Source organism: Desmodus rotundus, chromosome 7, assembly GCF_022682495.2.
Source record: "Desmodus rotundus isolate HL8 chromosome 7, HLdesRot8A.1, whole genome shotgun sequence".
Lineage (NCBI taxonomy): Eukaryota > Metazoa > Chordata > Mammalia > Chiroptera > Phyllostomidae > Desmodus > Desmodus rotundus.
The window spans coordinates 75775333-75801693 of NC_071393.1; the positions used below are offsets into that span (position 1 = coordinate 75775333).

The window sequence follows — 26361 nt, forward strand, 5'->3', positions numbered from 1 at the left end:
TGTTGCTCCGTAATCCAGACCACTTGGTTTAGCCAGCTCAGTCTCCGTCATGCCCTCTCACAAATCAGCATGTTTTCTACGTTTCTACTCATTTTTCAAAGCATTCTCTCTACCCAGAGTGAAAGGTAATTTTTCTGTAAGCCAGATCCTAAACTCCCTGCCTGGTCCAGTCCAATCTTACTGATGTTATAAAGCTACTTCCTGACAAATGAGCAATGAACGTCCCCTTTCAGAACTACTGAATCTCAATTCATCCAATTTAACACCTTAAGCAGTGCCTTACGCAGTTTTTTCTCTTTATCCAAAAGTTAATTTTTATCTCCAGATTTAGAGTCCTTAAAGTCAACATGCCCCACTCCACAGCAGTGACATCATTCACACACTCATTCTTCCAGGGCACTGCCTTCACAGGGAGCTGGAGCCTGGGGCAGGTGTAAGACACAAACGCCTAATGCAGAGGGCGGAGACGGACACCTGAATAAATGCAGTCTGCGCCTCCAAGCTACGAAAGCAAAGGCAATGATCACCACATACAAAATGCCTCCAATACGGGGTTACGTGCATTACAGGAACAAATAAGGAAGTCCCACAAATTTCTACTATATGGCAGAGGACACAATAAAACCACTAAAAAGGAACTAAGGAGTAAAAATAGCACTAGACAATTACTTCTAAAATGTATAATTCTGTTTAGATTTTTCCCCTTCTGGGGAGAAAAAATGAACTTCCTACAATAAACATAATATCCCATTTTTCATAACCCTACAACAGTCGTCTGCTTATAAGAAGGGGAACCAAGAGCAAATGCAACGGCAAACCAGTCTGCTGCAGCTACGAATGGGACTCCACTCCTCAAAGGCAGCTCCCAACCCCGGCCCGGACTGGGCAACAGCAGCCGCTGCTGGTCTCACCCATGGCCACTGGTATGTCTGTCCAGTTCAGGGCGCACTTCTGTGTGCAGACCCCCTCCTCGTTGAGCACCACGGTGAGATCGTCCTGGCCCACGGCCACTTTTCCATCTGCCAGAGGTGCAACTAAGGGCTCCAACTGTTTTCCTGTTGGAAAGAGCTCTTTGATAGCCCCCTTTCCATCCACCTACAGAAAGACACAAAGTGAGTCACCCAGCATTCTCTGGCCAGAGGCATGACCACAGTCTGGAAAAATCAAGATAAAACTCAAAACCTACAAAAGCCAATAATAGTCCTTGTGTGGCATAAGGAAATAGATAACAAATAGAATTTGTTATGAAACATTTTGTCATCACTGTGTGGAACCAGCTCTCTTCTTCTCTAACACAGAGACAATGTGTTGGCCACACAGTGTTGGCCAGGATGAAGAGCAACTGGAACTCACACACTGCTGGTGAGAGTGCTAATTGGTACAGTTGTTCTGTTAGCTTCTTTTAAAGTTACACATACACTTGAGATGCAACCTAGCAATCTCATTACTAGGCATTTGCCTAAGAGAAATGAAAAGTTAATTTCATTACACAGAAAACCTACATGCAAATGTTTACAGCAGCTTTACCAGACGGCTAAAAACTGGAAACAACTGCCTGTCAGCTGATGCCTGTATAGACAAAGTGTAGTCCTGTCATACCATAGACTACTACGCAGCCATAAAAAAGAATAAATCGACACACAACACGGATGGGTGTCAAATGCATCATGCTGAGTGAAAGAAGCCAGACTCAAGGGGCTCCATACTCTGACTCCATTTATATGACACTGTGGCAAAAGCAGAACTACAGGAGACGAAGAACAGATTATTAGAGGTTGGAGTGGATGAGGAGGGCTTGACCACAATGGGGCAGCATGAGGGAATTTTGGGGGTGATGAAACTGTGCTACCTGTTGATTGTGGTGGTGGTTACAGAACTCTAGGCAATTTGTCAGAATTCAGAACTCTATTATCAAAAAAAATGAATTCTACTGTATGCAAATAAATGACTTTTGAATATCCTGGTCCCATGGCAAGATTTCCCACCCTCAACTGACTCTACCCTCAAGAAGGTGAGGGCAACATCCAAGGCTGTCAGGTGATGAAACTACGCCAATGTCTGGCCATCTCCCAGCCTCATGGGCTCTCTCAGCACCTTCACGCCGAGATGTCACTCAGTCAACTGCACAGAGACCCCTTTATGAGTCTGCAGCTGTGATGCTGGTAAAATCAGGATATTCCAACAGTATAGATACGGAACATGTATTAACTAGATAAACAACGAAGAGCTAATACAGTAGGCAGTAGGGAGGTAGGGAGGTGGGAAGAAAGGCTTCTGGAACGCCAAGTCTGGATTATGAGAGGGGTATGAAGCGAAGAAATTTGGAATATTCTATGGAATGAATGGTATATCAAACGTTTTCCATAGCTGTGTGCATAGAGTGTGCATGTTGGAGAAAAAAGACCGATGTTGTGGATGTTTACTGCTTAGGTTAAAAGAAAAAGCAGGTTATAATATAATACACGTATGTGTGTAACATGGTATTTTTATAAATAGGGTGGGAGCCCACATACCAAAGGGCTGACAGTGATTATTTTTTGAGTGGGGGGATTATGGATGATTTGTACCTTTTTCATTTTCCTTATCTATATTTTCTTATTTTCTATAATAAACATATGTAGCTTTTAGACTTTAGAAAAAAAAACAGTGAAAATAATTTTTAAAACAAATACACTAAAAGATTTTTTGGGGGGTGCAGAAATCTCAAAGTCTTTAACAGACTTAAGTGAATATTAAAATTAGTTTACAATTCCTGAGCACGGAGGCCTGAAGACAGCCCACGATAATGCTGTTGGACAGAGGCAGGCAGCCCTAACGATCTGTTCCCATAACCAGATACAGGATGTGGAAGATTCATTATGCAGAGAACTGAGAGTTGACTGCCTGGCTTAAGATTCACAGACATCTTATTTGTGGAAGATGCTGAGAGCATGAAAAATAAGCAAATGTGAACACAAACCTGTTACGCCAAAACCCTACTGAAGGCAGTCTCCTGACTCTCACTTCAGAAGCACAGTCATCTCCCCCAAGACAAACTGATGACATTGGCAAAATAACCATTTTACCCTTATCAGGTAGTAGTCTCTCTTGAAACCCACACAGATAGAATTTTCACACCATGCCATGGACTTGGGCACATCTGGTACACTAAAGTCCCCCTAAAGAAGGAGAGCAAGAGTTTAATTGGAAAGATGTTAAAAGAAAAAAGCCACAACATTCCTGTTACTCCACCCCTATTCTGCAAAATCACCCTTATCCTCGTCTGAATTCAATTCTGTAAGCACAAGACCAGGAAACCACCCATAATAAAAATACAGCCAGACCTTGAATAACATCATTTCCTTCAACATCGTTTTGTTACAGTGTTGATGAGATGCTGTAGGAATTTAACTCTTGTTTATATCAATTAGCCTATTTGGTTCCACACAGTTTTGCTTGAAGTTTCAGAATCTATCAACGATGTTAAGTGAGGACTTACTGCAAGTCGCCCAAATACTGGACAAGGTGCATTTGGAAAAGGTGAAAACCCACTTGGAAACAAGTCAATCTGTACAGACGCTGTACAGTTTTGTTACTGCCTCCTGTGAAGACCATGAGACTTGGACCAGTGGGTACAAATACACTCCTGTGTACACATGAGGCATTCATAGCAGAGGGCCCATCTGGAGAGAATTGCGAGCCTGAGCTCCTGACCCACACTAAAACTGAACCGTTAGTCTTTCGAGCTGTTAGTCAACCATAGCAGCCCCTCCCACCGAACCCATGGACCAGGTAACAGTGGACTTTACCTGCAATTCATGAAACTCCCTGTCCTTCCAGAAATAGAGCTGCAGCTTCTTTTTCACAGCTACACACATCCGTAACACCTCCTCGCCAGTCTCCGTGTGCTGGGAAGACACACCCAGAGCAAATGAGGATGCGCACGCCATGACTATAACTGAATGACAACTAGATCAGAGAATTTCTACCTTGAAATGGCTACTAATCTGAAAATCCCCTGAAACACTAAGTCACCGTGCCAGACAAGCTGAGCTGAAGAACACCATCCTCCAAGAAGCACTCAGGAATAACAGGCCGAGCAGCACTTCTTCCCCACGGGCTGCGGGTCGAAGGCCCCAAAATCTCGTGGATATTCATAATTCAGAGGGGAAAATCCCCAGACAGGCCTGCACCTACAATACATAACAGCTTCCTCCTTTTTTTCCTTAAATGTTTCTCGCTCATGGCTGGCAATACACCCCAGGTCAGAGATCAGCATGCTTCAGTGGCCACTTTCAATCCTTTAAAGGAGTCTTGGGGAAAAAAATGCCTACATGTAAAACAATGCAGTTTCAATGCAGACCATACATGCTAAAAAGTAATCAAAGCTGGAGGTAAGGCAGATTTTGAAGAACGTAGGGGTGATGAATGGGCAAAAACATGGAGAATAACAAAAACATGAATAACAAAAACTCTAAAGACAAAGACCACATCTAAGATGATATGCTTAGAACAAGAGTCAATTTAATGTCTCGTTGTTATGTTCACAGTACGGTTACAGGTTTCATTTCCCAGTAACGGTTTGGCCCCGACAGGTGTTGTATCCGTAGCGAGTTGCCTCCTGCCGTGCAGACATCTGGCACGCACATACCAGGAATGCAAATGTTTCAACCTCAGACTACATGCTAAGGGGGACATTTCTCTAATATAAATACTCTCTTTGAAGTCCCTGCTGGGTTTGGATATCAGTGTTATTCTTCCCACTTAATGGCAGAAATGATACAGGTCAGACTGTACTTAGTAAAGCACAAAGTCGAACTTCATCTTGCCCACACTTACCTGGAGGTCACACGTGAACAGTGATGCTCCCTTGGCCTTTGAAACCGTAGTGATTTGTTGAAATGTCAGTAGGTCATGGACATAAATATTATTTTCTGTTTAGAAGGACGTAAAAAATCACAATAAATTATGACAATTCTCTAGTATAGCCACCTTCAGGACAAAAAAATAATAGTAACTATAACAACCACAAGAACCAAACGGCAAGGCTGAAGATGTACCTTCAGTTTCACTAACATGGTTATTCTGGTCTGTTACCAGAATTACACTACAAAACATTTCAGAGGCCACTCAGTCTTCTGAACTTGGGCATCCTGTCCCTTTAAATTTGGGCTGGCTTGAATAAAAGAGCTCTTTCACTTCAAAAGCACTCTTACTCTCTCAAGTCAGGAACATCGTGATGTAATATCTGTACAGGAAGCGGTTTTCAAAGCTATTTCCATTTGGAGGCTCTTATAAGAGAAAGGAAATCCCCTGTGGGTCTTGTTCAAATCCACCACAAGGATTTCTTTTCTAGCAAAGCAAGAAAAATAATTTCACTAGGGCCTCGTAGCTAACCTTTGTCATAAGATTTAGTTACTTTAAATGATCCTCTATCAACCTAGAACCTAAGTTTAAAATGGTTCTACCATTTCGGCCCTGGGCTGAACAGTACTGAGCGTGCAGTACTCAAGTTTCCAGTCATCTGCTTGTCAAGAAAAGTCCTCACTGGCTGTCTTCCACGAAAACGCGGCTTTCACACAGGCCCTGCATGGCCTGGCCCGATCTGTCTTCCACCTGCCTCCTGTCACTCTCCACCGCACAGCCCAAGTCTGGCCAGGGCTTTTGCTGAAGCTGTTCCCTCTGCCTATAATGTTCTGCCTACCTCTTTCTTCCTGTCAAAATCCTAATCACCCACTGATAACGCTGTCCCTCCCATTTCTATACCCCACAGCACTTTTTATAACTTCACAATGTAACGTTCTGCACTGTACCATGATTACCGTACTTTTCCGTGTATAATGCACACCCACATTTCCAGTGCACGCTATAGATTCATTGTACCTATGTATAACGTGCATCCTTAATTTCCCCTCAAAAATTTGGGCAGAAAAAGTATATACATTATATATGGCAAAATACAGTACTTTCTGTCATTTCAGTCTTCACAATCAGAGCACAGGATAAAAACCGCCTCATTCAACTTGGTAGTCCCAGTGCCTAGAGCAGGGCTCGGTGAGTATTTGCTTGATAACTGCGTGAATGAATGAGTGGATGAATGAAGTGACACTCCCCGGAGAACAGAGCTCAGTTTTATCAGGGATGTTGCCGCCTGAGTGACCGGTGTACCCTGCTATGTCTGGTTTGGAACACATCAGTTTCCTGGTTAAGTAATGACTATCAAATTAACCATGAAAGGATTAATTAGGTTGTAGCTTATATTTTTTCACACACCAAATATAATCATAACCCCTTTTCTTACCTAACAAGCTGACTAGAATCTTAAACTGGGAAACCACATGGATCTGAAAAACAGCAAATCATTAGACTCAGTTAAACATTCCTGGCAAGGTTTAGCTCGGACGTTCACTTCACCACGGTACGAAAGAGACTGAAGGGCCTATTCCAATGACAGGGATATGACTTATACTTATGAGCAATCACAACTTCTGCCTGTGAAAGGGTCTTGGGCACACGATGGATGGAGCCCAACATCCTTTATGCAGAGACAGAGATCCCTGCATAAACGGGAGGACAGAGCAGAGGATTCAGAGTTAAACGATGTCACCGAAGTTCTAGTTTTGACAGGGTCTCCTAGAAGTCAAATATAAATGTAGCAACCACCATCGCCGCCTACCTGCTGAATCTTTTTGGAGAAGTTCTTATTGGATTTCTCTAGTGTCACTTCAAACCTGTTGCAGCCTACGAAAGAGAAACATTCACAGTAACATAGGGAAACAATACAAATAACCGCAACAGGATTATGCTGCTCCATGCTGCTCTCCTACATGAATCTTTAAAAATTCCTAAAGGACTGGAAGTGGGAGATGTAGGAGAGCCAATAAGTTGCTTTCAACTCCAATTTTAGAACAGATGGTTTCATGCACTTGGCATTAGCAGAGAGTATCACACCACAGAAGTTTATTGAAGCTGCAAGGTACTTGTGAATCTGAAGACCTTATCCTACCAAACAGTACCTTGGCAAAGTATTTCACAAAAAAAGAGTGTAAAAAGTAACAGTCAAGTGTAAGAGCCCAAGCAATGAAATCCAGCCCAGAGCATCTTTAGATCCAGACCCAGTAAATCCCAGCCGCTACCTGAGGTCGTGGGACAGAGCAAACACACTCGACACCATCCCCAGAGCTAAAGCAGTTTAATGCATCTACACTTACTGCCACTTTCAGGTGATGCCACGTCTGCTGGCACTGTTGCAAAAAAGGAGGGAAAGTTATATACCATAAAAACGCATGAAGCCAGCCTTGCTGGGATGACAAAAATACTCAGCCTCAAAAGTCACCAAAGAGTAAAAACAGAAAATAATTAATAGTAGGAGCTATCATTATTTCGGTTTAAAAATATGTTTTCTGTAACCTCACAGCTATGCCCCAAGAAACAGGTAGAATTACTATTCTAATTTCATATCTGAGGCATCTGATGGATCAAGCAATTAGGTTAGCAGCCAGGTGAAAAGACAGCCCAGAAACACACTTGGGGCTGCCTGGGAAGCCCAGGCGGGAGGCCACACCTGGCTGCTTGCCTCCCAGCGCCGGGAGAAACTGTTCACGGCGCTGACCCCCGCTGCTCCCCATACCCAGGAGGGCTCCCGCCCACCCAAAGTGGGCGGAGATTCTTTGAGGCAGCCCCCAGGGCCCACGCCACCAAAGCTGGTCATACTTCCTCCACGTGGGACTCCGCAGAGAAGACAAAGAAGAGACCCTAAAGTTTTTGGAGATTCAGAAACATGCCGTGTATTTCTGCCATTGTATTTCACAAGAAAAAAAATAATCCAGCCACTTCCTGTTTGATAAAGAGCTCTCTATTTGAAAAAGGCTTTATTCTTACTTCTAATTACTGAGGACCCCAAAGCTTTTATGTGGGTTATAGCTATCAATGCTTGCCATACTAGAAATTAAAACTGAGAATTTTTAAAATATATTTATCAACTCAAAAATAACAGTAATAAACCCATTACATTTAGCATAAGTAACATATTTCAATGGAAAAAACTGTTTTTCCAAGTTAAAAAAATCCACTGTTTCACATTTTCGCATGTCTGCATTAAAGGAAGGCAGCCGGACTCTCACATCTGCTTCTGCCCGGTGCCTGTTCTGATGCACCGTTTTGGCTGAAGTTCAGGACACAGAGTTGGACAGGGACGAACAGTGTAACAGCTTCTCCAGATAACTGGGGATCATCTTTTTTGAGACTGTAACAAAGCTTGACAAATGAAGTTTCTTACAATGTGAAATCTGAAACCTATGAACGAACTTTTCTGTTGAAGTCTACTGGTCGATCTTACACTTTGAGTGGACCTTTCACTCATGATTCCAAACGTCATGCTGTGGAAAGTGCTGGTCCACCGGGTGCCGCAGGCCTTCCAGCGCCGCTCCCTTCTTCAGCAGACACATAGGAAACAAACTCACACGCATCACCCCGCCGCAGTCTCATCAGAAACACCTTTAGTGCTGAGAAGCTGTCAAGCTCACGGGGGTGGATACAAGTTTCCCACAATTCTTATTTTCTCTTGACAGCCCTAACTTAATCATGAGCAATAAAAACTGTCAGTTGTTTTTTTTGAAGTGACAGACTCCCTTTGCTCATCTTTGAGAAAATATCTACCCAATACCCAAGTGGTCTGAGAAACCCTGGTCTACCTGTCTGTCATTCTTCTAAGTAGAAACGATGCTCCAGAAAAAAAAAAGTGGCCAGTTCGGCTCAGAACTCAGACACACAAGTACTTTTCCAAACTGAGCAGCTACTGTGCCCCGTGCCTTGGCACCAGGCAGAAGAGCTTTATGTGAACTGCCCATTACATCACAGAGATTAGTAAAAAGATGTGTTCTCATAGGTTAAGATATAATAAAATTAATAATTTTTACTGCCTCACAAAGAACATTCTTAAGTGAACTGGCTTTAACAAAACCAAAACCACTCGTGGTGCCTGCTGGAGAACACGACCGCCAGCGCAGTCTGGTGCCAACGAGTTTGCTGGCCGTCCCCTTGATCTTGTGCTAAGGGGCCAGCAGTTTCAGCGGCTGTTAACTTTTGTACCCTTGGTGTAAATATCAATAATTGTCAGCGAAAAAAAAATAATGTCTTGGCGTTGCTATAAACCTAGTTTTGACCTTGCGGATCCTCTGAAAGGCCAACCTAAAGCTGTAAAGACCGTATGTGAACTGATCTAACCCCTTTGTTTTCAGACACGAGCAGAGTGGGGCTGAGAGACTTTTCTGAGCTCACGGAGATGGCTCAGGTCAGATGAGGACCGGGAGCCCTTAACCCCGGTCCTTCCATGACATCTGATTACCCACCGCCTTTCCTCAGAAAGACGGGCTAGTTGCAGACCTACCCAGGTTTGGAATATCTCAAATTTAGAAGCCGAGTTAGTTCTATGGCTGATTCACAGAGGCCCAGGTCTATTTCTGGCCCATAAACAGAGCAGAGTGGGGCCAGAATTGAACTGCTCTCTAAGGATACGGGAAGAAGTAAAGTTTTTAATCAGAGTTTGATTTCCTAATGGTCTAAGGCAGGTTACTATTGGTATTCAAGTTGCCTATGGGGAAACTGAGGCCCAGGAAGATTAACTAACTTGTTAAAGGTGACACGGTGGATTGATCACAGGGCAAGGAACAGTCACCACCAGCGTTCCCAGTCAGAGTAACACTAATACTATCAGTTTGAGTCTATACTAGGTTGAACAATTTGTTTTTATAGTCTAATTTTCAATTTCTCACCACTTATACAGAAATGGTACATAAACAAGTTGCTTTATCGTAGTATTTCATATTTTTGGTACAAAGTACTGATTATTGATCAGGGGAAAAGAATATTAGGATCTTATATCTGTGTCCTGCACAGTGGCTGAGCCCTAAGTACACAGTCAAAACACGGCTGTTGAACGCTGAATAAAATCCAAGGCAAGCTTCGTTTTCAAATCGCAGACTGGGTAGATGTCATAGAATGCAAATATCCTGGCTCTGAGAACTAAAAATTTAAAGCAAGGGCCAGCAAAGTACTGCCCATGGTTCCAATCCAGCCCTTGACATGTTTCTGTAAATGAGGTTTTATTGGAACATAGCCACGACCCCTCATTAACATTATTTGGCTGCCCTGCAGCTACACCAGCAGAGCTGAGTGATCACAACAGAGCTCTTACGCTTGCAAAGCCTAAAATATTTACTATTTGGTCCTTTTTGGACCAAGTTTGCTGATTCCTGATTTAAAGAAAAGCTGAAAGAAACACTTAGAAATGACATCAACGTTCTGTTTTGAACTTCTGGTTTTTCTTCTTACCTCGCCAGAGAACTTGGCCAGGCGTCTTCCTCTTCCTATTGCACTTTCGCTTAAGAATTATTTTGAGCTGGAGACAACTGAGAAGAAGCAGATATAAGAAAAGCTCTCTCTGCTCCCCTCCTATTTGCTTAAAAGCAGGACATAAATTTACAAAACTGTCTCTCCTCTCCTCTCTATCAGGAAGCACAGAATTTTTCTTTCCCTACAGTTACAAGATGATCCATATCAGCCCAGACATGGCAGCAGAAGAATCTACATAACAACCTTGTCTCCAGTTAGCTCCCCCATGTATTTGCTTTCAGACAACTGGCCACTGTAAAAACTCAAAGGCCTTTTCCTTTGGCCACTTACCTAAAAACTCACAGTTTGCTTATTAGGATGATGCAGAGGCCCAAGATCTAATCACTCCTGGGTGCTCAAGTTAATAACCCCCACTTGTTTTTCTCTTGTTAATCTGTCTTTCCTCAGCCTAATTTACACATCCCCAGCCAATGAACCTAAAATAAGTAGAGGGAAGAAGAATTTTTCTCCTTCCCTACACTAGTAAGGTATTCTTTCCTCCCAATGTTTCCATTCTTTGCTCCAGGTTCTAAAGAGAAGGATCTATTTCCACTTTTTCTTAAGCTATTCATTATAGAAAGTTATTAATTAGGGTGAAAGCTATGAAATTTTTTTCTAATATGGTCGAATAATGACAATTTCATATGGTTCAACCTACTGTGGCATTAACAGCAGATTTCCACAGACTTGACGCTCCAGGGCATAATATCCAAACATACCAATTTCCCACAAAGAGAGCATAGAAATAAAATTAGGAAAAGGAAAGGAGGTACTTGTTTGTGTTAGAGGGTACCCAAACAGAATACATCTCATGTGCTTTTTAGTTGCTACTCTACATTTTTACTGACAGTCACATTTGATTAGAACTTTAGTTTTTAAAGTCCTTTCAAATATTTTATTGCATCTGACCCCAACAAATTTGTAAGGCAAACAGACAGTTTGTGGGAGAGAAAAACGACATTGGAAAGGACCTACTCCATCGAGCGGTTGAAGAGAAGTGAAGCTGGGCTCAAACCCAGCTCTTTCTTCTCCTGGTCCGCCCCTCTTAAGTTCATAAGGTCTTTTAAATCAGTGATTCCTAATTTTTTTCTACTACCACATTCTTTACAGAAAAATCTTATTCCCACAAGTAATATTTATTTCTGGCAGTGAGTCTCCAAAAAGTGAGGAGGGGAGGAACATCCAGTCCCCACAACCGCTCTCCCCCACCCCTGCCCTCAAGAGCATATGGGCGTATCGTCTGGAAAAAAAAATAACCCCCTGGAGATTCTCACGTGCTTCTCCCCACTCTCCCACTGGGCTGCTCCCAGCCCCCAGTCACTCCTTCATTGTCCAGACATCACTGATTTCACACTTGTACACTAGCCGACTATCAAAACTTTTTTTTTTTTTTTTTTGGTCACATGGATAGTAAGCCATTTCTTTCTCAGTTTTGGAAAGTCACCACTTACCAACATCCTTCCGAATCCTATAGAGAAGAAGATGTCCTTGTTTGGTTCCAACGAGAAGCCACTCCTCTGGAAAAGAAGAGAGCTGTGAGGAACACCAGCTTCAGTCAGGCCCCATTTCTTTAACTCAGGGTTTCGATCAGAATCAAAAGGTCAAGGAAGTGAGTTCTTTTTGACAGCAGGTGTTTTGCAAAGCTAAAGAATGTTCATAGTCAAGAAATACTTGGGAATCAACTAATCAAAAATGCATTTATTCAACAATTACTAGACTAGACATATTAGAGAATTAAAAAGTCCCTGGCTCATTGTTTCAAAATTAAACTGACCAAAAATATCATGGAAGTTTACAAAATCATAAAATGGATAGTACAAACATGAAACTAGGTATCTAATCTCAAGAATGACAACTAAAAGGCAACCTCTGAAAGTTAATGATTTAACTTTTGGGAAAATAGTATATTAAGTTCATGGAATTCATTATCTCAAAATATGGTCTAGCAGATAATAACAAGTGTTGATGAAGATGGGAATAAATTGGAACCCTCATACATTGTTGGCAGGAATATAAAGTGGCACAGTCACTTTGGAAAACAGCCTGGCAGTTCCTCAGATTAAACACACAGTTACTACCTGGCCTAACAATTCCATCCCTGGGTATGTACATATGTCCACACAAAAGCTTGTACACAAACATCCATAGAAGCATCATTTGTAACAGCCAAAAAGCGGAAACAACCCAAACGTCCATCAGCTGATGGACAGATAAACAAAATGTGGCATATCTGTACAATGGGGTATCAGCCAGCTATTAAAACACTGAAGTGCTGCTATAGCAGGGATGAATCCTGACATTATGCTAAATGCAAGAAACCAGGCAAAAAAGGTCGCATATTGTATGATTCCAGTTTTGCGAAATGTCCAGAATGGGCAAATCTATAGAGACAGAAAGATTAGTGGTTGGCTAGGGCTGGTAGGTTGGGGGGGGAATGGGGAATGAACACTAACAGGCTCGGGATTCCTTTTTAGGGTGATAAAAATGTTCTAAAATCAACTGTGGCTATACTTGCACGACTCTGTAACGTACTACAACCACTGAATTTTACACTTTAAGTGGATGAATTGTATGGTATGTGAATTACATTTCAGTAAAGCTCTTATTAAAAACAGATGGTTGAGGCTTTGGATGGGTAGCTCAGTTGGTTAGAGCATTGTCTCTATACGCCAAGGTTGCAGGTTCAATCCCCAGTCAGGGCACAGGCAGAAATCAGCCAATGGACGATAAAAAAGTGGAACAACAAATACATGTTTCTCTCTCTCTAAAAAGAAAAAAGAAAGAAAAGGTTGAGTCCCATGGTTCTTAAACTTTGGTGTGTATCAGAATTACATGAGGGTTTGTTAAAACAGATTGCCGGGCCCTGACCTCTTTCTTACCCAACAGGTCCGGACATGGGCTTTGGAACTTGCATTTCTAACAAGTTCCCAGGTGATGCTGATGCTATTGGATCAGGGGCCACACTTTTGGGAGACACTGATCTCCACTAAAGGGAAAGAGGTTCCAAAGGAGTTTAAATACGCAACCTGCCCGATCTGTATTAGCTCAGTAAGAGAAGTTAAGCACATGGACACACTTCCTCAGCTTTCTAACCCTGTAACACAGAGGTCAGTCATGTACTCCCTTGCTCCCTTGTAAAATGAAATATTAGATGGTGGTACAAATAGATAAATTACACTGAGCATGGATTGTATTCGAGGAAATACTAAGCACATATCATACATTATTTCATTAATCCTCACAAATATCCTTTGAAATATGTCATTTTTATAAACCCCCATTTTATAGCTGAGGGAGCTGGGGCCTTGGGATAAGTACCTTGTCCAGAGTCTCACATGTGGAAAGATGTGGGAGAGTCAGGACCTAACCACATGCAGCGATGCACTTAGTAAGACATTCCCCGTCAAAAGGTGGGTGTGGGCCAGAGGGGCGGCAGTGACTACAGTTGTAAAAACAAGCTGGGAGCCGCAGCAGCAACATTTCTCCGGGTTGATGTCCTTAGCTGTCCAGAAAAAGATAGTGATTCTGTCTTCTTTTATTTTGTATTTTGAAGCAAAGGCAGGACACAGAAAATAAGGCACTGTGTGCTCTTAATGACATAAGTGGAAATCGGAAATAACACTAGCTCTAGTGGAATGCTGGAGATTTACGCTGAAGAAGAACATAGGGAAAAAGAATTCAGCCTACAATGCTTGCTTTGTAAAAGATATCGTTTAGATACCCCAGAATCGAGCAATTGGTAATATTAAAGTTGATTTTTAGGATACCCACTGAAATTTCAAAAATAAATAAAATGAAGTGGGGATGTAAAAAAATTTCTTATACATAAAAATCTATAACCAAAAGGCCAACATAATGTTCACCATCCTCCCTCACCTTCCTCTTCACTGTGCCCTCAAACCTCTGCCAGTTCCTGCTTTTCTTTATCTCTTTTAACAGCCTCAACTTCCATCAGGTCTGCAAGGCCTACCAATTTCACCTCTACAGGGTACCTCCCAACAGCCGTCTCCCACAGTGTCTGCAGGGACCCCTGTGCTGGCCTGGTCTCACTCCACGTTCTTCCAGGTTTGCCTCAGTTACCGTACGTACAGCAAGTCCCTGATGCGGTTCCACCGGGGCTTGAATTCTCATGAAGCTGCACGACCACTACGTGAAGTCAAACTCGTAAACACAATACTTGAGAGCCTATTTTTCATTTTTGCTGAAATATTTATTTGCCAATAGATGTCTCTTTTCAAATGTCTACTGTACTGGTCATAAAATGGAACCAGATATGTTCGTTGAAAACATTTTTTAAAATTTTAATTGAAATTTTATTTGACCCTTTTCAAGCTTTCATTTGGAGGTGCTGAGAAAAATATGCCTTTACATATATGCAAAGTAACAACTTCCCTTTAAATAGTAAAAGCACCACACACATACTCATTCCTAACCTTCAAAGTCGTTCGGAAAATGCAGTAACAGCACAGAACCTGGAAGAGGCTTGATTTGGTTACAGAATCAGTGGGGGCTCAGGTGGCCAGAGGGCCTGAGCCACACTCGGCCTTCACGTTCTATGACGTGTCCTCACATAACACAGCTGTACGTGCACAACACAAATAACGAGACACCTGCAGAGCAGGTGCAGCACGGGGTAAACATTCTCTTCTGAGGCTCAACACTGCACGTCAGGAGGTGGAACACGCTGCGCAAATAAGTAGCACACACATAAACAAATGAAAGTCAGCCCTAGACAACTCCTGAGGACCTAATTCTGACACACGAGGTTGGACTTGATCCCTCCTAGGAAGTGAGTGAGGCTGACCCTTCTTGCTCATAACTACCCTATTGAACCTCTGTCCAACAGTACAACCCAGTCCAGCCTTCCATGATAAACAATGTCACCCCTGGACCGATGCTGGCCACTGCAGAGAATAAGCTAGTAGTCACTTCCCTTCATTGGGTCATAGAACAAAGAACAGTGTTTCTCAAAGCATAAACCCCCAATTAGCCACATCAGAATCACCTGGACTGATTAAAAATGCACATTCCCAAGCCCTGCTCCCAGAGATCCTGAGTCAATGATTCTGCAGTGGTGCCCTGAAATCTGCATTTAAAATCACGAGACATTCATGTAGTTCCAAAGCTAAAACTGTGAGAAATCTAGCTTCCATCCTTGTCCAATGCACCCTGTTCTCTCACTTCTGCTACAAGTAAGCCTTTTGGCAGCCTGTGATTTATCTTTCCATTGTTTCTTTGGATAACATACACAAATATGATTGTGTACATGCACATACAGATAACACACACAAATGTGCACTTTTTTTTTTTTACATGATCTGAATATACATTCAAGTTTGGGAATCAGGCTCTAGATTCAGACATAATTTACATGACCTTGAAAAATTACTTAAATTCTCATGTTCTTCCTCTGCAAAATGTGGTTATTATTTTATAAAAGCTCAATAAGATTAGCACTCAATAAATGGAAGCTATTACCGTTATGTCATTATTCATTAATTAAACAAATATTCAATGGATACCCATTAGGACTCTGGAACTGTTGTAGGAACTGCAAATAGAACAATATACAAAACAAAGTTCCTACTCTGAAGAAATTTATATTCTAACAGGGAGTGAGAATAGTCAGGGAAGATATTGCTGATTTATGTAACATTTCAGCAAACACTTGAATGAGATGAGGAACAAGCCACGAAATATCTCAGGCAAGAGTGTGCCAGGCAGCGGAAACAGCGAGTGCAAAGGCCCTGAGGTGGCTATGTGCACTGTGTTTTCACGGAAGAAAACCTGTGTGATTAGTACCAGATAGATGCAAGGGGTAAGAGCATAGGAGATAAAGTCAGGGAAGTAACCAGAGGCCTGATCATGTCAGATGTAGCCAGCCATGGAAAGGACTTTGGAACTTCTAGTTGTGATGGGAAGCTACTAAAGGGCTCTGAGCAGAAAAGAGATGTGATCAGATTAATTTTTCGAAGGCTCACTCCATCCACCTCTATGTAGGTAAAAAATCTGAAAATGGCACAATGGCAAACACAGGGTGATCAGTAAGAAGACTACTGTAGTAATTCAGATGAGAGAGGATGGTAAGCTCATCAAGAGTAGAAAAAGTGGAGATGGAAAGCAATGACTGGATTCTAGACTTATTCTGGAGGTGGAACAGACAAGATTTGCTGATGGATTGGATGAGGTGTATAAGAGAAAAAGAGAAGTCAAAAATGATTCCAAGGCTTTTGGCCTTAGCCAAACGGGTGAACAGAAATGCTGAGATATGGGATGCAGGGGGATAGGCACGTTTTGGGAGAGTATAATCAAGAACTGTTCTGGCCATGTTACTAGACACCCAAAATGAAGATGCTTAAAAGGCAGCTGGATTCTCCAGAGTTTAGGGAGAAGTCATCATCATGAGTACCCTCCTCATTTCCATTTCCCAAGAGACAGATTATGGTGTCTCAACGACATCTTCCAGCTCAAATACTGTCTGGCCCCGTATGATCTGGATCCTGGAGGTCCTGGATGAATGTCAGGTAAAAGGGGTAATGACTAGAAAGAGTAATATTCATTGCTGCTTAAGTCTGAAAATAAAGTAGTTTTGAGGCAGGAGGTGGTAAATGGCCTCTTGGAGCCCAATACCTATCACAGCATCCTAGTAGGCAACAGGCATTTCTCATGTTTGGTGGGACATCAAGGCAGGTCAAAAGCTACCTAGCATTACAAAACTGTCTTCCTGAAACGCACAAGTATAGGGAGTCTTTACTGTGACAAAGTGGAGTTGGTGCGAGAGGCTGAGATATGTATACTACTAGGTCTACAGGGTATCAGAGTCGAGCAATGTGACAGGGTAAGGAGAGTGTGGTAAGCAGCGCACTCATCCTTTTCACAAGTGTATGTCCTAGGCAGTTGGGTACCCTTCCTCCATGTTTCCCTAATGGGCAGCATATGTATCCAGTATCATTTACCTTGTATCGTAATCTGTTTATATGCCTTTGTCTCCCACTGTGTGTCCTAGAAGCACAGGCACTGGCACTATGTCTTACTCACCTTTATATTCCTGTCCCTAGCAGAGAGCCTGATCTGTGTAGGCACTTAATACATATTTGATGAAGAAATAGGAGAATGACTCCCTCTGTATAGTGTTGGGTCTTTTGAAAAGTTTTTTCCCCTCTATTTTTAATTCTGAGAGCATTTAATGAATAGAAAATGGAGACCTTCTTGAGATATCTGAAGGAAGCAAGATTCTCTCTTTAACCCAAAGGACTAGGACAGCTTACTAGTGATAGTAAGATGTGATTTACATGGAGGTATGATTTAAATAGGCTCAGAGCTGCTAAAGGCAGGAGGGGCATACATTAACATGAAGATCTGTAGTGGAGGCACCCTGCTGAAGAGGCTGTAAAGAACTCTGCAAGGCTGACTGGATGGCACTGTCCACAGACGATGCATGACATGCCAACCACCACCAAGATTCCACCAGACCCATCACAAGGACTTAGCTCAGTATAAGATCTGGTTTAAGTGTTCTGGGCCACTTTTTTATGGCCCTTGATTTCTAGTACCTGGACATTAACAGGAACGATTGAAATTATTTGTTTGGTCTTCGGTGGCTGTTAGATGCAACCAGTCATAGATAAGATCATAATGTTCATAGGTAAGAGTTAAAGTTTAGATCCTTGGAACCTTTTGTGCCCTGACTGGTGTGACTCAGTGGACTGAGTGCTGGTCTGCGAACCGAAGGGTTGCAGATTTGATTCCCAGTCAGGGCACATGCCTGGGTTGTGGGCCAGGTGCCCAGTAGGGGGTGTGTGAAACTCAACCACACACTGATGTTTCTCTCCCTTTCTCTCTCCCTTCCCCTCTGTCTAAAAATAAATAAATAAAACCTTAAAATAAAAACAAACCCTATTGTATTCCACAGTATACAAGAGATAAGAGATGTCTGACCCTGGCCACTTCCAAGAAGATTATGTAAGTTTTTACCAGTTACATTTCATGACAGCCTGGAATGATGCTCTTCTACCTACAGACCTAGGTAACTTTGGCACTTGAGTATAAGACAATCAACTATTTGGCTAGTCAGCGATTTTCAACCTTTTTCATCTCATCACACACATAAACCAGTTACTAAAACTCTGTGGCACAGCAAAAAATGTATTTTTTGCTAATGTGACAAAAATAGGCATAATTTTGATTCATTCACACAGGATGGCTATTGTTGTGTTGGCTGTTGTCATTTTTTAATTTAACAATCTTAAGGGGTAAGAAGTCAGTGCCCCTAAGTAGGTATTGCATATTAAAAATTCTTGCAGCACACCAGTTGAAAATCGCTGGGCTAGATAAGAGTTTAGAATAACGATGTGAGTTACTTACAATGATGACAAGTGAACAATGAGCGATCACCAACGGAAAAAGGCATATGTTGCTAACTTGTTAAATCCCACCCTCACTCCCCGCCAAACCAGTACACTTATTCCGGGTAAGTTCAAGCCCCTGGCAGGCTGAAAACTTCCCACTGCTTGTGCCTCCAAACTAAAGACTTCTTGGTAATCGAAATAAGCCAAAGCTGAGCACAATTAATGAGGAAAGCTCAACCTCCAATTCTGCACCAAGAGCAAGGGCAGGTAGAACATCCTTAAAATGTTTGGGTACCTGGGATCGCCCAAAGAGCCCCACTGCCCTTGCTATTTACAATAATCTGCACTCCTTTATTCCAGTTCCCTGTCGGCCAGACGCCAGTCCACTTCGCCAGCCCTGTAATAGGTCCGCCAGTCCACTTCGCCAGCCCTGTAATAGGTCCGGGCCGCCCCTGCGCTCCCGGGCCCCACCTCGAACCCTCGGTTTTTCGGCTCACCCCAGGCAGCCAAACAGTCGATCTGCAGAGGCAGCTTTTCTAGGATCGGCACCGGTTCGAAGGCGTCGTGCATGGCGGCGAGCAGGGAGTCGCTGTGACAATCTCACCCTGAGTGCGCCGGGACGGGCTCGTGAACAGAGAACCACACCGAGGGCCGACCAGCACCTGGCCAGGGACCCCAACTACAGGGCCTTCAGTAACAGAGCCATCATCAACACCGGACTTCCTGCAGGCCTAAGCCCACCCCTTCCGCAGGCAAAGTCCCGCCCCTTCCGCCCGGCTCTTAGAGCATCTCCAAGAAATGCAATAAGGCTTGGGTTTCCATTTCGCCCTTGATCCAGAGGTTTTCCGTCGCGGCGTAGCCATGGGCTTAACAAGGAAGGAAAAAGATCTTAATCTTAGAGCTGTTTTAGGAACTGTAGCGTGGTGGTGAATGAATTCGGGCTATGGCGTCGGACCTGGGATGGAGAGCGGCCATTCAGGAAATTAGCTGTAGCATTTAAGAAATTTAACCTCCCTAGGACTTATTCTTATCCTCAAAATGATGGCAGTATCATGTGCCGACCTAGCGTTGTGAGAACTTAGCAACGCCTAACACACAGCACTCAATAAATGGTAGTTTTAGTATTACTATTATAATCGCGGCCTTACCTTTAGATTTTAAAGGTTGTTTCAAGCCAGTGGTTCTCAAAGGGTGGACTCTAGACCATCAGCAGCAGCAGCATCGCCTGGGGACTTGTTAGAAAAGCGAAGTCTCAGGCCTCATTCCAGCCCTACTCCATCAGAAATCCTGTCCAGCAGCCTGTTGTATTAGGTTCCCAAGGTGAGTCCATGCACTCAAAGGGAGAACCACTGTAGGAATGGTCAGTATCTGGCAATTTACCCACAAAAAACAGCAGGTATGCCATAAAATTAAGCATATTTATTGGTTTAAAGAAAAAATGTAAAAGAAAAATGGGGTGAGTCTATGATAGTAAAAAATGGCCCTGATCACAATTTTTTTTACACGATGTCAGTTTCTTCATCTGTAAATTAGTAATATTGTCCTATCTTTACCAAATGCTGTTTCTGATAGTAAAATGAAGTATTTTCAAGTAGTAAGAAACACAAAAATTGCTGAACAAATCTTACATTTTATCTAATTTTTACCATAGAAATAGAAAACCTTGAAAATTTAGAATTGCCAGCTGCTGTGTTGTAAAAGAAGGCCTAATAACACCTTGCAGCTCCAGGATGAAGGGCCAAGACTAAAATAAGCAATGAAAACTGTAAGGTAACAGGTCAATGTAATGGTATAAATTCCTTCTAAACCTGTTTTAAAAAAAATGACACACTATATACCATCAAAGTACTATAACAAGCCTCAAGAAAAAGCAGAATGAATTACCAAGCCCCAGGCTACATAATTTATACTATAAACTCCCACTTAACACAATAGCTTCCTCCCCTCCCTTGCCCCTGCGCCTCCGTCTCAAGTTGACATCTAACCAACTTCAAAAAATAGGTGATCAACCATCCAGCAGCATTATGACTATTACTCACTTGCTGAGTTTTACTATGGAAGAACAGAGGCACACAACAGTTACAACCCTTTGCTAATGGGTTAACCTGAGAATACAGTCAGCTCCTCCTGTGGTTCCTTAGAGATATTGCCTAAGTGATTTACAAAAAAAATCACCACAGCAAACAGCTATAGAGAAAAGTTACATAAATGTAAACACTTTCCCTATAATAGGAGTTAGTGAAGTCTGTGGTTGTGTGGTTATTGGTTCCAACAGGTAAGACGATATAGAATAAAAACCATGGAAGGAGAATTCCCATGAGAGTTTGGGAGAAAGAAGGGTCTTTAGAGAAAATCGGAGAAAAGACAAAAACACATTAATTTTGTTAAAATTTTTTTATATTAAAAAATGGCGTGAACTTCTATGAAGAACAAAACTCTTGGGAAGGCAAAAGTAGACAAACCATTTAAACTGAAATATAGTGTATCAAATGAATCCCATCACCTTGTGATGTCTCTTATAAACAGTCTCTAAACCAACACCAGATACAAGAACAGTTGATTCCTAAAGAATGAGCAGCAGTCCAGGGCCTCCATACTACTTCATGCAGGAAAACGTTAAGCTGGAAGGACCTGTTTCCTTTGCATCAGCTCCTGCTTCTGAAGAATCACAGTACTCGGGGTGCGTGCTCACTCACAAGCACTTGGATGGAGTGCCTCTCTGCCTCTAGTGCAACACCCAGTGAACGGCATGAAGGCCAACAAAGCATTGTCTCCGACTGGGCAATGCTGCCTTGGAGGCTTACAAAACAGTAGTTGAAGGTTTCGGAGCATGCACCACATTGCCAGCAATGGGATGTGTCACAATAGCAGATGTCAAGAGTTAACCTAATATTTCTCTCTACAGTATATCTCAAATAGAAAAATCTTTAATATACACACCTTTTGTAAACAAAATTGCACTTGATTTTGCTTTTTAAATGATCTGAATTCACTGTAACAGTTTCTTTCTCTCCCCCCTTTTTTTCTTCCTTTTAATCATTAATAGAACCATGGCTCCTTAAATCCGGGTATATTTTTCTCAAAACTACCTCTGCAAGTTGTAACCTTGGCTTCCCAGGAAATGGCAAGATAATTAACAATTTCCCCCATCACCCATATAACTCCCTAAATAAATAAAAATTACAGGCAGTTGCTCCTGGGGTTTACATATTATGGTGTTGATGTCAAGAAGATGTTAAAACTTTTTAGTTTGACAGATTAAACAATTTAAACATCATAGAAGGCTCAGGAACAACAACACACATAAGTTGCATAAACATCCATGTCAGGGTGTAGGAGGGAATGGGGCATCAATGTTGTAAATGAGAAACTTGTAGATTTTTCTCTTCCTATGAACTTGTTTTCAATAAGATGTTCCCCTAGTTCTGACACCTCTGGCCAGCTCGAATGCACAAAGATCAAAGAACAGATTAGGATGTCATTCCCTCCTTTAACCCCATGGAGCAGCATAGAAGACTGACAGAAGCTGATCTCTTCCCAGATACGGGCCATCTTCAACTGCACATCTTCCCACTTTACTCCATTTTGGACCTTTCAAAGTGTGTGATCATTCGTTCCTTGGGAGGGGAAAAAAAAGGTTTATTCAAAATACATTAATTGTAAATGGTCTGCATTCCAAATGCCTTCTACACAGATGATGCACACACACATTTTCTGCAAGTACCTGTTTATGTTCATTAAACACTTAAGAGAGATGGTTCCTAAACATCTATGAAGGTTTTGAAAGACAGACATGTCCAGGCCCCACCCAAGATCAACCGAATCAAAACCTCTAGTTTTTCCCTGGCTGGGGTGGCTCAGTTGGTTGAGTGTCAGCCTAGGAACCGAAATGTCACTGGTTCAATTCCTGGTCAGGGCACATGCCTGAGTTGCAGGCCAGGGCCCCAGCTAGCGGCAAGCAAGAGGCAACCCATCAATGTTTCTCTCATACATCGATGTTTTTCTCCCTCTTCCTCCCTTCCTCCCATCTCTCTAAAAATAAAGAAAAATCTCTATAGTCTTTTGTAAACCAAACAACAAATCAAAAAGTTTTAGAATTAATCAGGATGATTAAACCAATATTTACTTAAGACTAAGCTCTAAAAAAAAGTGTATCTCCTCTGATTCAGGAATTTAACTTGAAGAAACAGTCAAGGCTGTGGGTAAAGATTTAGCAATAAGCATTTCTACTGCAACACTCAAAATTACAATAAAATACTAGAAAGCATTAAGTGTCCAAAAACAGAACTGTGTAAATAAATATGCTATATCCTTATAATGAAATATTACACTCATTAAAATTACATTGATGAAAAAGTTCTAGAGACCTGTTGCACAGCACTGCATATATAGTTAACACCTAGCTCTTGAGAATCGTTAGGATGGTCATTCTGTGTCTCTCATCACCACTTTTTGGTGCGCTTAGAAGGCTTTCTGAAATCTAATATTCAGAACACGTCCAGAACTATTTCCCAGTACTCAGCCTGCACTTCCTACATAAGACCTCATTGTGAAGCCTTTCAGATGAACTGTATGCAAGCATATAAAGATGAAAAATCAGCATGTCTAGTTCCTTTGCCAGACTAGGGAAGATTTCCTTCATTATTCGTTCAATTAAGTTTTCAATTTCTTCCTCTTTCTCTTCTCCTTCTGGCACCTCTATGATTTGGATGCTGGAACCTTTAAAATTGTCCCAGAGGTTCCTAAGCCTCTCCCCATTTTTTAAAATTCTTGTTTCTTCATCCTGTTCCGCTTGGATGTTTATTTCTTCCTTTTGTTCCAAATTGTTGATTTGCGTCCCAGTTTCCTCCCTTCACTGTTGGTTCCCTGTATATTTTTCTTTATATTACTTTGTATAGCCTTCATTTCTTCCTTTATTTTGTGACCATACTCAAATCATTTCTGTGAGCATCCTGACTACGTGTTTTGAATTCTGCATCTGATAGGTTGGTTGTCTCCTTGTTGCTTACTTTTTTTTCTGAAGTTTTGATCTGTTCTTTTACTTGGGCCATTTTTTCTTTGTCTCAGCACACCAGTTATGTTGTAAGGGGTGGAGCTTTAGATATTCGCCAGGGCAAAGCAACCCACTTCAATAGGTTGTGGCACTGTATGGTGGGGAGGGGTCCGAGAGGGAATAATGCCACTTGCTCAGCTCTCCCCCACTTTCAGTCACTTCCCTCATTTCCCACAAATGGACTGTGCCCTTTCATGTGCTGATTACCAGGTAGGTGGGCTTGTGTATCTTCTAGGACCCCATGCGTCCCTCCAATGGATTCCCCTGTGACTGGGAGTTTCTCCCAATGCCACAACCCCCACAGGTTTTCATAGCCAGAGGTTTGAGGCTTTATCTCCCTGTACTGGAACCCTGGGTTGCAAGGTTTGTCTCACTCCCAAGTAGTTTGTCCTGGCTTATCCGCAAGCGAATGTGGCACTACCCGGTCCACCAACAGCCGCCATGCCTCGTATTCTCTCTGCCCCGGCCCATTTCCACCCCTCCTACTAGTCTGGATGAATGTCTCTTCTTTAACTCCTCGGTTTTGGGACTTCTATACATTTCAGTTTTCGGGCAGTTCTGGTTGGTTTTTATTTTTAAGTTGGTTGTTAACCTTCTTTTGGTTGTGCAAGGAAGCAAAGCGTATCTAACTACACCTCCATCTTGGCCAGCACCCTTTGAATATCTGAGTTCTAATACAACTATTTCTATTCTCATCCTTTTCAATGATACTCTTACTGCATCAAATAAATAAAATATCACTGAACAGAGAACTTATGACTCCCTATTAAGTCATCCGACCCACATTTTTTTTATGCATGATTTGATTACTAACCTCATCTGAATCCAGAAGGGCTGGAAGTGCTCTGCAGAAAGAAAAACACCAAATTGAATAGTGTAAAATAAAGCCGTAAGTGGTTCATTAAGGACAGTGGAATGATGAATGCAATTAAAAGCTTTTTTGGGGTAACTATCAAAGATTTGTATCTTATTAATGTCTGTTCATAGCGGGGGTCAGGGAGCAAATTAAAAATAAGAATCAAAATTATTGAAATTGAATGGAAAAAAACATGTTCTGTATTGTAATAGGACTCATGTTTAATAAAATTATAGCCATGCAAAGGAACTGAAAATCCCCCAAATAAACAAACAAACAAACAAAATAGAAACAGACTCAGATAGAGAGAACAGACTGATGGCTGCCAGAGGGAGGGAGGTGGAGGGACTGGGTGAGAAAGGTGAAGGGACTGAGAAGTACAGATTGGTAGTTACAAAGTAGTCATGGGGATGTAAAGTGCAGCATAGGAAATAGAGTCAATTAACAGTGTAATAACTATGTATGGTGCCAGGTGGGTACCAGAAATATCAGGGGGAGCATTTTGTGAAGTATAACTCTTGTCCGACCACTGTGCCGTACATATGAAACTAATACAGAATAATACTGAATAAGCTGCAATAAAAAAAATTTTTTTAATTCTAAAAGAATTATCCCAGTGATTTGGGAAAGATATATACCAAAATCTTTCTAAGCAAAAATGTCACTTGAACAAATAATCTCAATTACTTTTGTTTGTATATCATTCCTAATCTTTATTTTTAAACATCTTTTTAATGTTTTTAATTATTCTTTTGAGTATTTTTGTCTTTGACTTCTAATGTTAACTACAAACATTCTCATTAGTTTACTCTGCCCCTCCCTCATTAAAATCATAAAAGTAATATTAACTTTGAAATAGTATGCTTGCAGCAATGGTTCAAAAACTCACACATCTGTCACAGAAGAAGGAACGTTTTCTTCTACCCACTTCAAATCATCTTCCTGCTGGGAACACACAAGTACCAGCTGTTACTAAAATGCGTAAGATAATAGATCTCAAATGAGAATCTACAGAGGTCCCAAAATCTTTAATCTGTTGTCACTCTGAAGTAGTACATTCTCATAACAAATGGGGCTGCTAACAGCAAAGTCAAATAACTCAAAAAACTATGTAACTGAAATATAAAATGATGCCCTACATCCTTAAATGTTTTCTGCTCAGGGGTCTAATACCTAGTGTATACTTCATGTAAGCTTTGCTCCTGAGAACTGAGATAAAGTGCTTGATGTATTGGATTGGCCAAAAAGCTTGGTTTTTTTTCTGTAAGATGGCTCTAGTAAGCACTTAGTTGTCTCTAACTTCATTTGAAACAATTTTGTTAGATCGTATTGTGACAGCTGTCATATCACCATGCATTTTAAAAAGAACATCAAAATTGATGAATTTTTGTGTAGCCATTTTAATATTGGAGATGGAAGAAAACAAGTGACATTTCTGGCATATTATACTTTATTATTTAAAGGTAAAAACAGAACTGAAACACAAAAAAAGATCTGTGCAGTGTATGGAGATGGTGCTGTGACTGACCGAACATGTCAAAAGTGGTTTGCAAAGTCTGCGCTGGAGGTTTCTAGCTAGATGATGCTCCACGGTCAGGCAGAGGAGCTGAAGTTGACAGTGACCAAATTGAAACATTAGTTGAGGACAATCAACATTACACCACGTGGGAGACAGCCCCCTTACTCAAAATACCCAAATCCATGAAGTTATGGGTGAAAATGAAAAACGTCTT

The 26361-nt window shown here is 41.7% G+C and overlaps 2 protein-coding genes across 6 annotated transcripts in view; both read right to left on the bottom strand.

The window, feature by feature from the left end:
- Window positions 1-19456, bottom strand: part of VPS39 (VPS39 subunit of HOPS complex) — a 44974-nt gene extending 25518 nt beyond the window's left edge. For 2 of the 3 annotated variants that reach the window (XM_024567368.4, XM_053927870.2), the window contains exons 1-9: window positions 19217-19456; window positions 11823-11888; window positions 7191-7223; window positions 6656-6720; window positions 6281-6323; window positions 4819-4913; window positions 3789-3887; window positions 3066-3158; window positions 912-1095 (exon numbers count right to left, since the gene is read on the bottom strand). In XM_024567368.4, the coding sequence (XP_024423136.1) occupies window positions 912-1095; window positions 3066-3158; window positions 3789-3887; window positions 4819-4913; window positions 6281-6323; window positions 6656-6720; window positions 7191-7223; window positions 11823-11888; window positions 19217-19289 (751 nt within the window). In that variant the 5' untranslated portion in view covers window positions 19290-19456. The remainder of the gene's footprint in view (window positions 1-911; window positions 1096-3065; window positions 3159-3788; window positions 3888-4818; window positions 4914-6280; window positions 6324-6655; window positions 6721-7190; window positions 7224-11822; window positions 11889-19216) is intronic. The other variant, XM_024567369.4, reaches the window with a different exon arrangement.
- A 1642-nt stretch (window positions 19457-21098) lies between these two features.
- The window catches only part of TMEM87A (transmembrane protein 87A), a 48243-nt gene continuing 42980 nt past the window's right edge, over window positions 21099-26361 (bottom strand). For 2 of the 3 annotated variants that reach the window (XM_053928226.1, XM_053928228.2), the window contains exons 18-20: window positions 25518-25573; window positions 24587-24617; window positions 21099-22336 (exon numbers count right to left, since the gene is read on the bottom strand). In XM_053928226.1, coding sequence (XP_053784201.1) covers window positions 22295-22336; window positions 24587-24617; window positions 25518-25573 — 129 coding nt within the window. In that variant the 3' untranslated portion in view covers window positions 21099-22294. The remainder of the gene's footprint in view (window positions 22337-24586; window positions 24618-25517; window positions 25574-26361) is intronic. The other variant, XM_053928227.1, reaches the window with a different exon arrangement.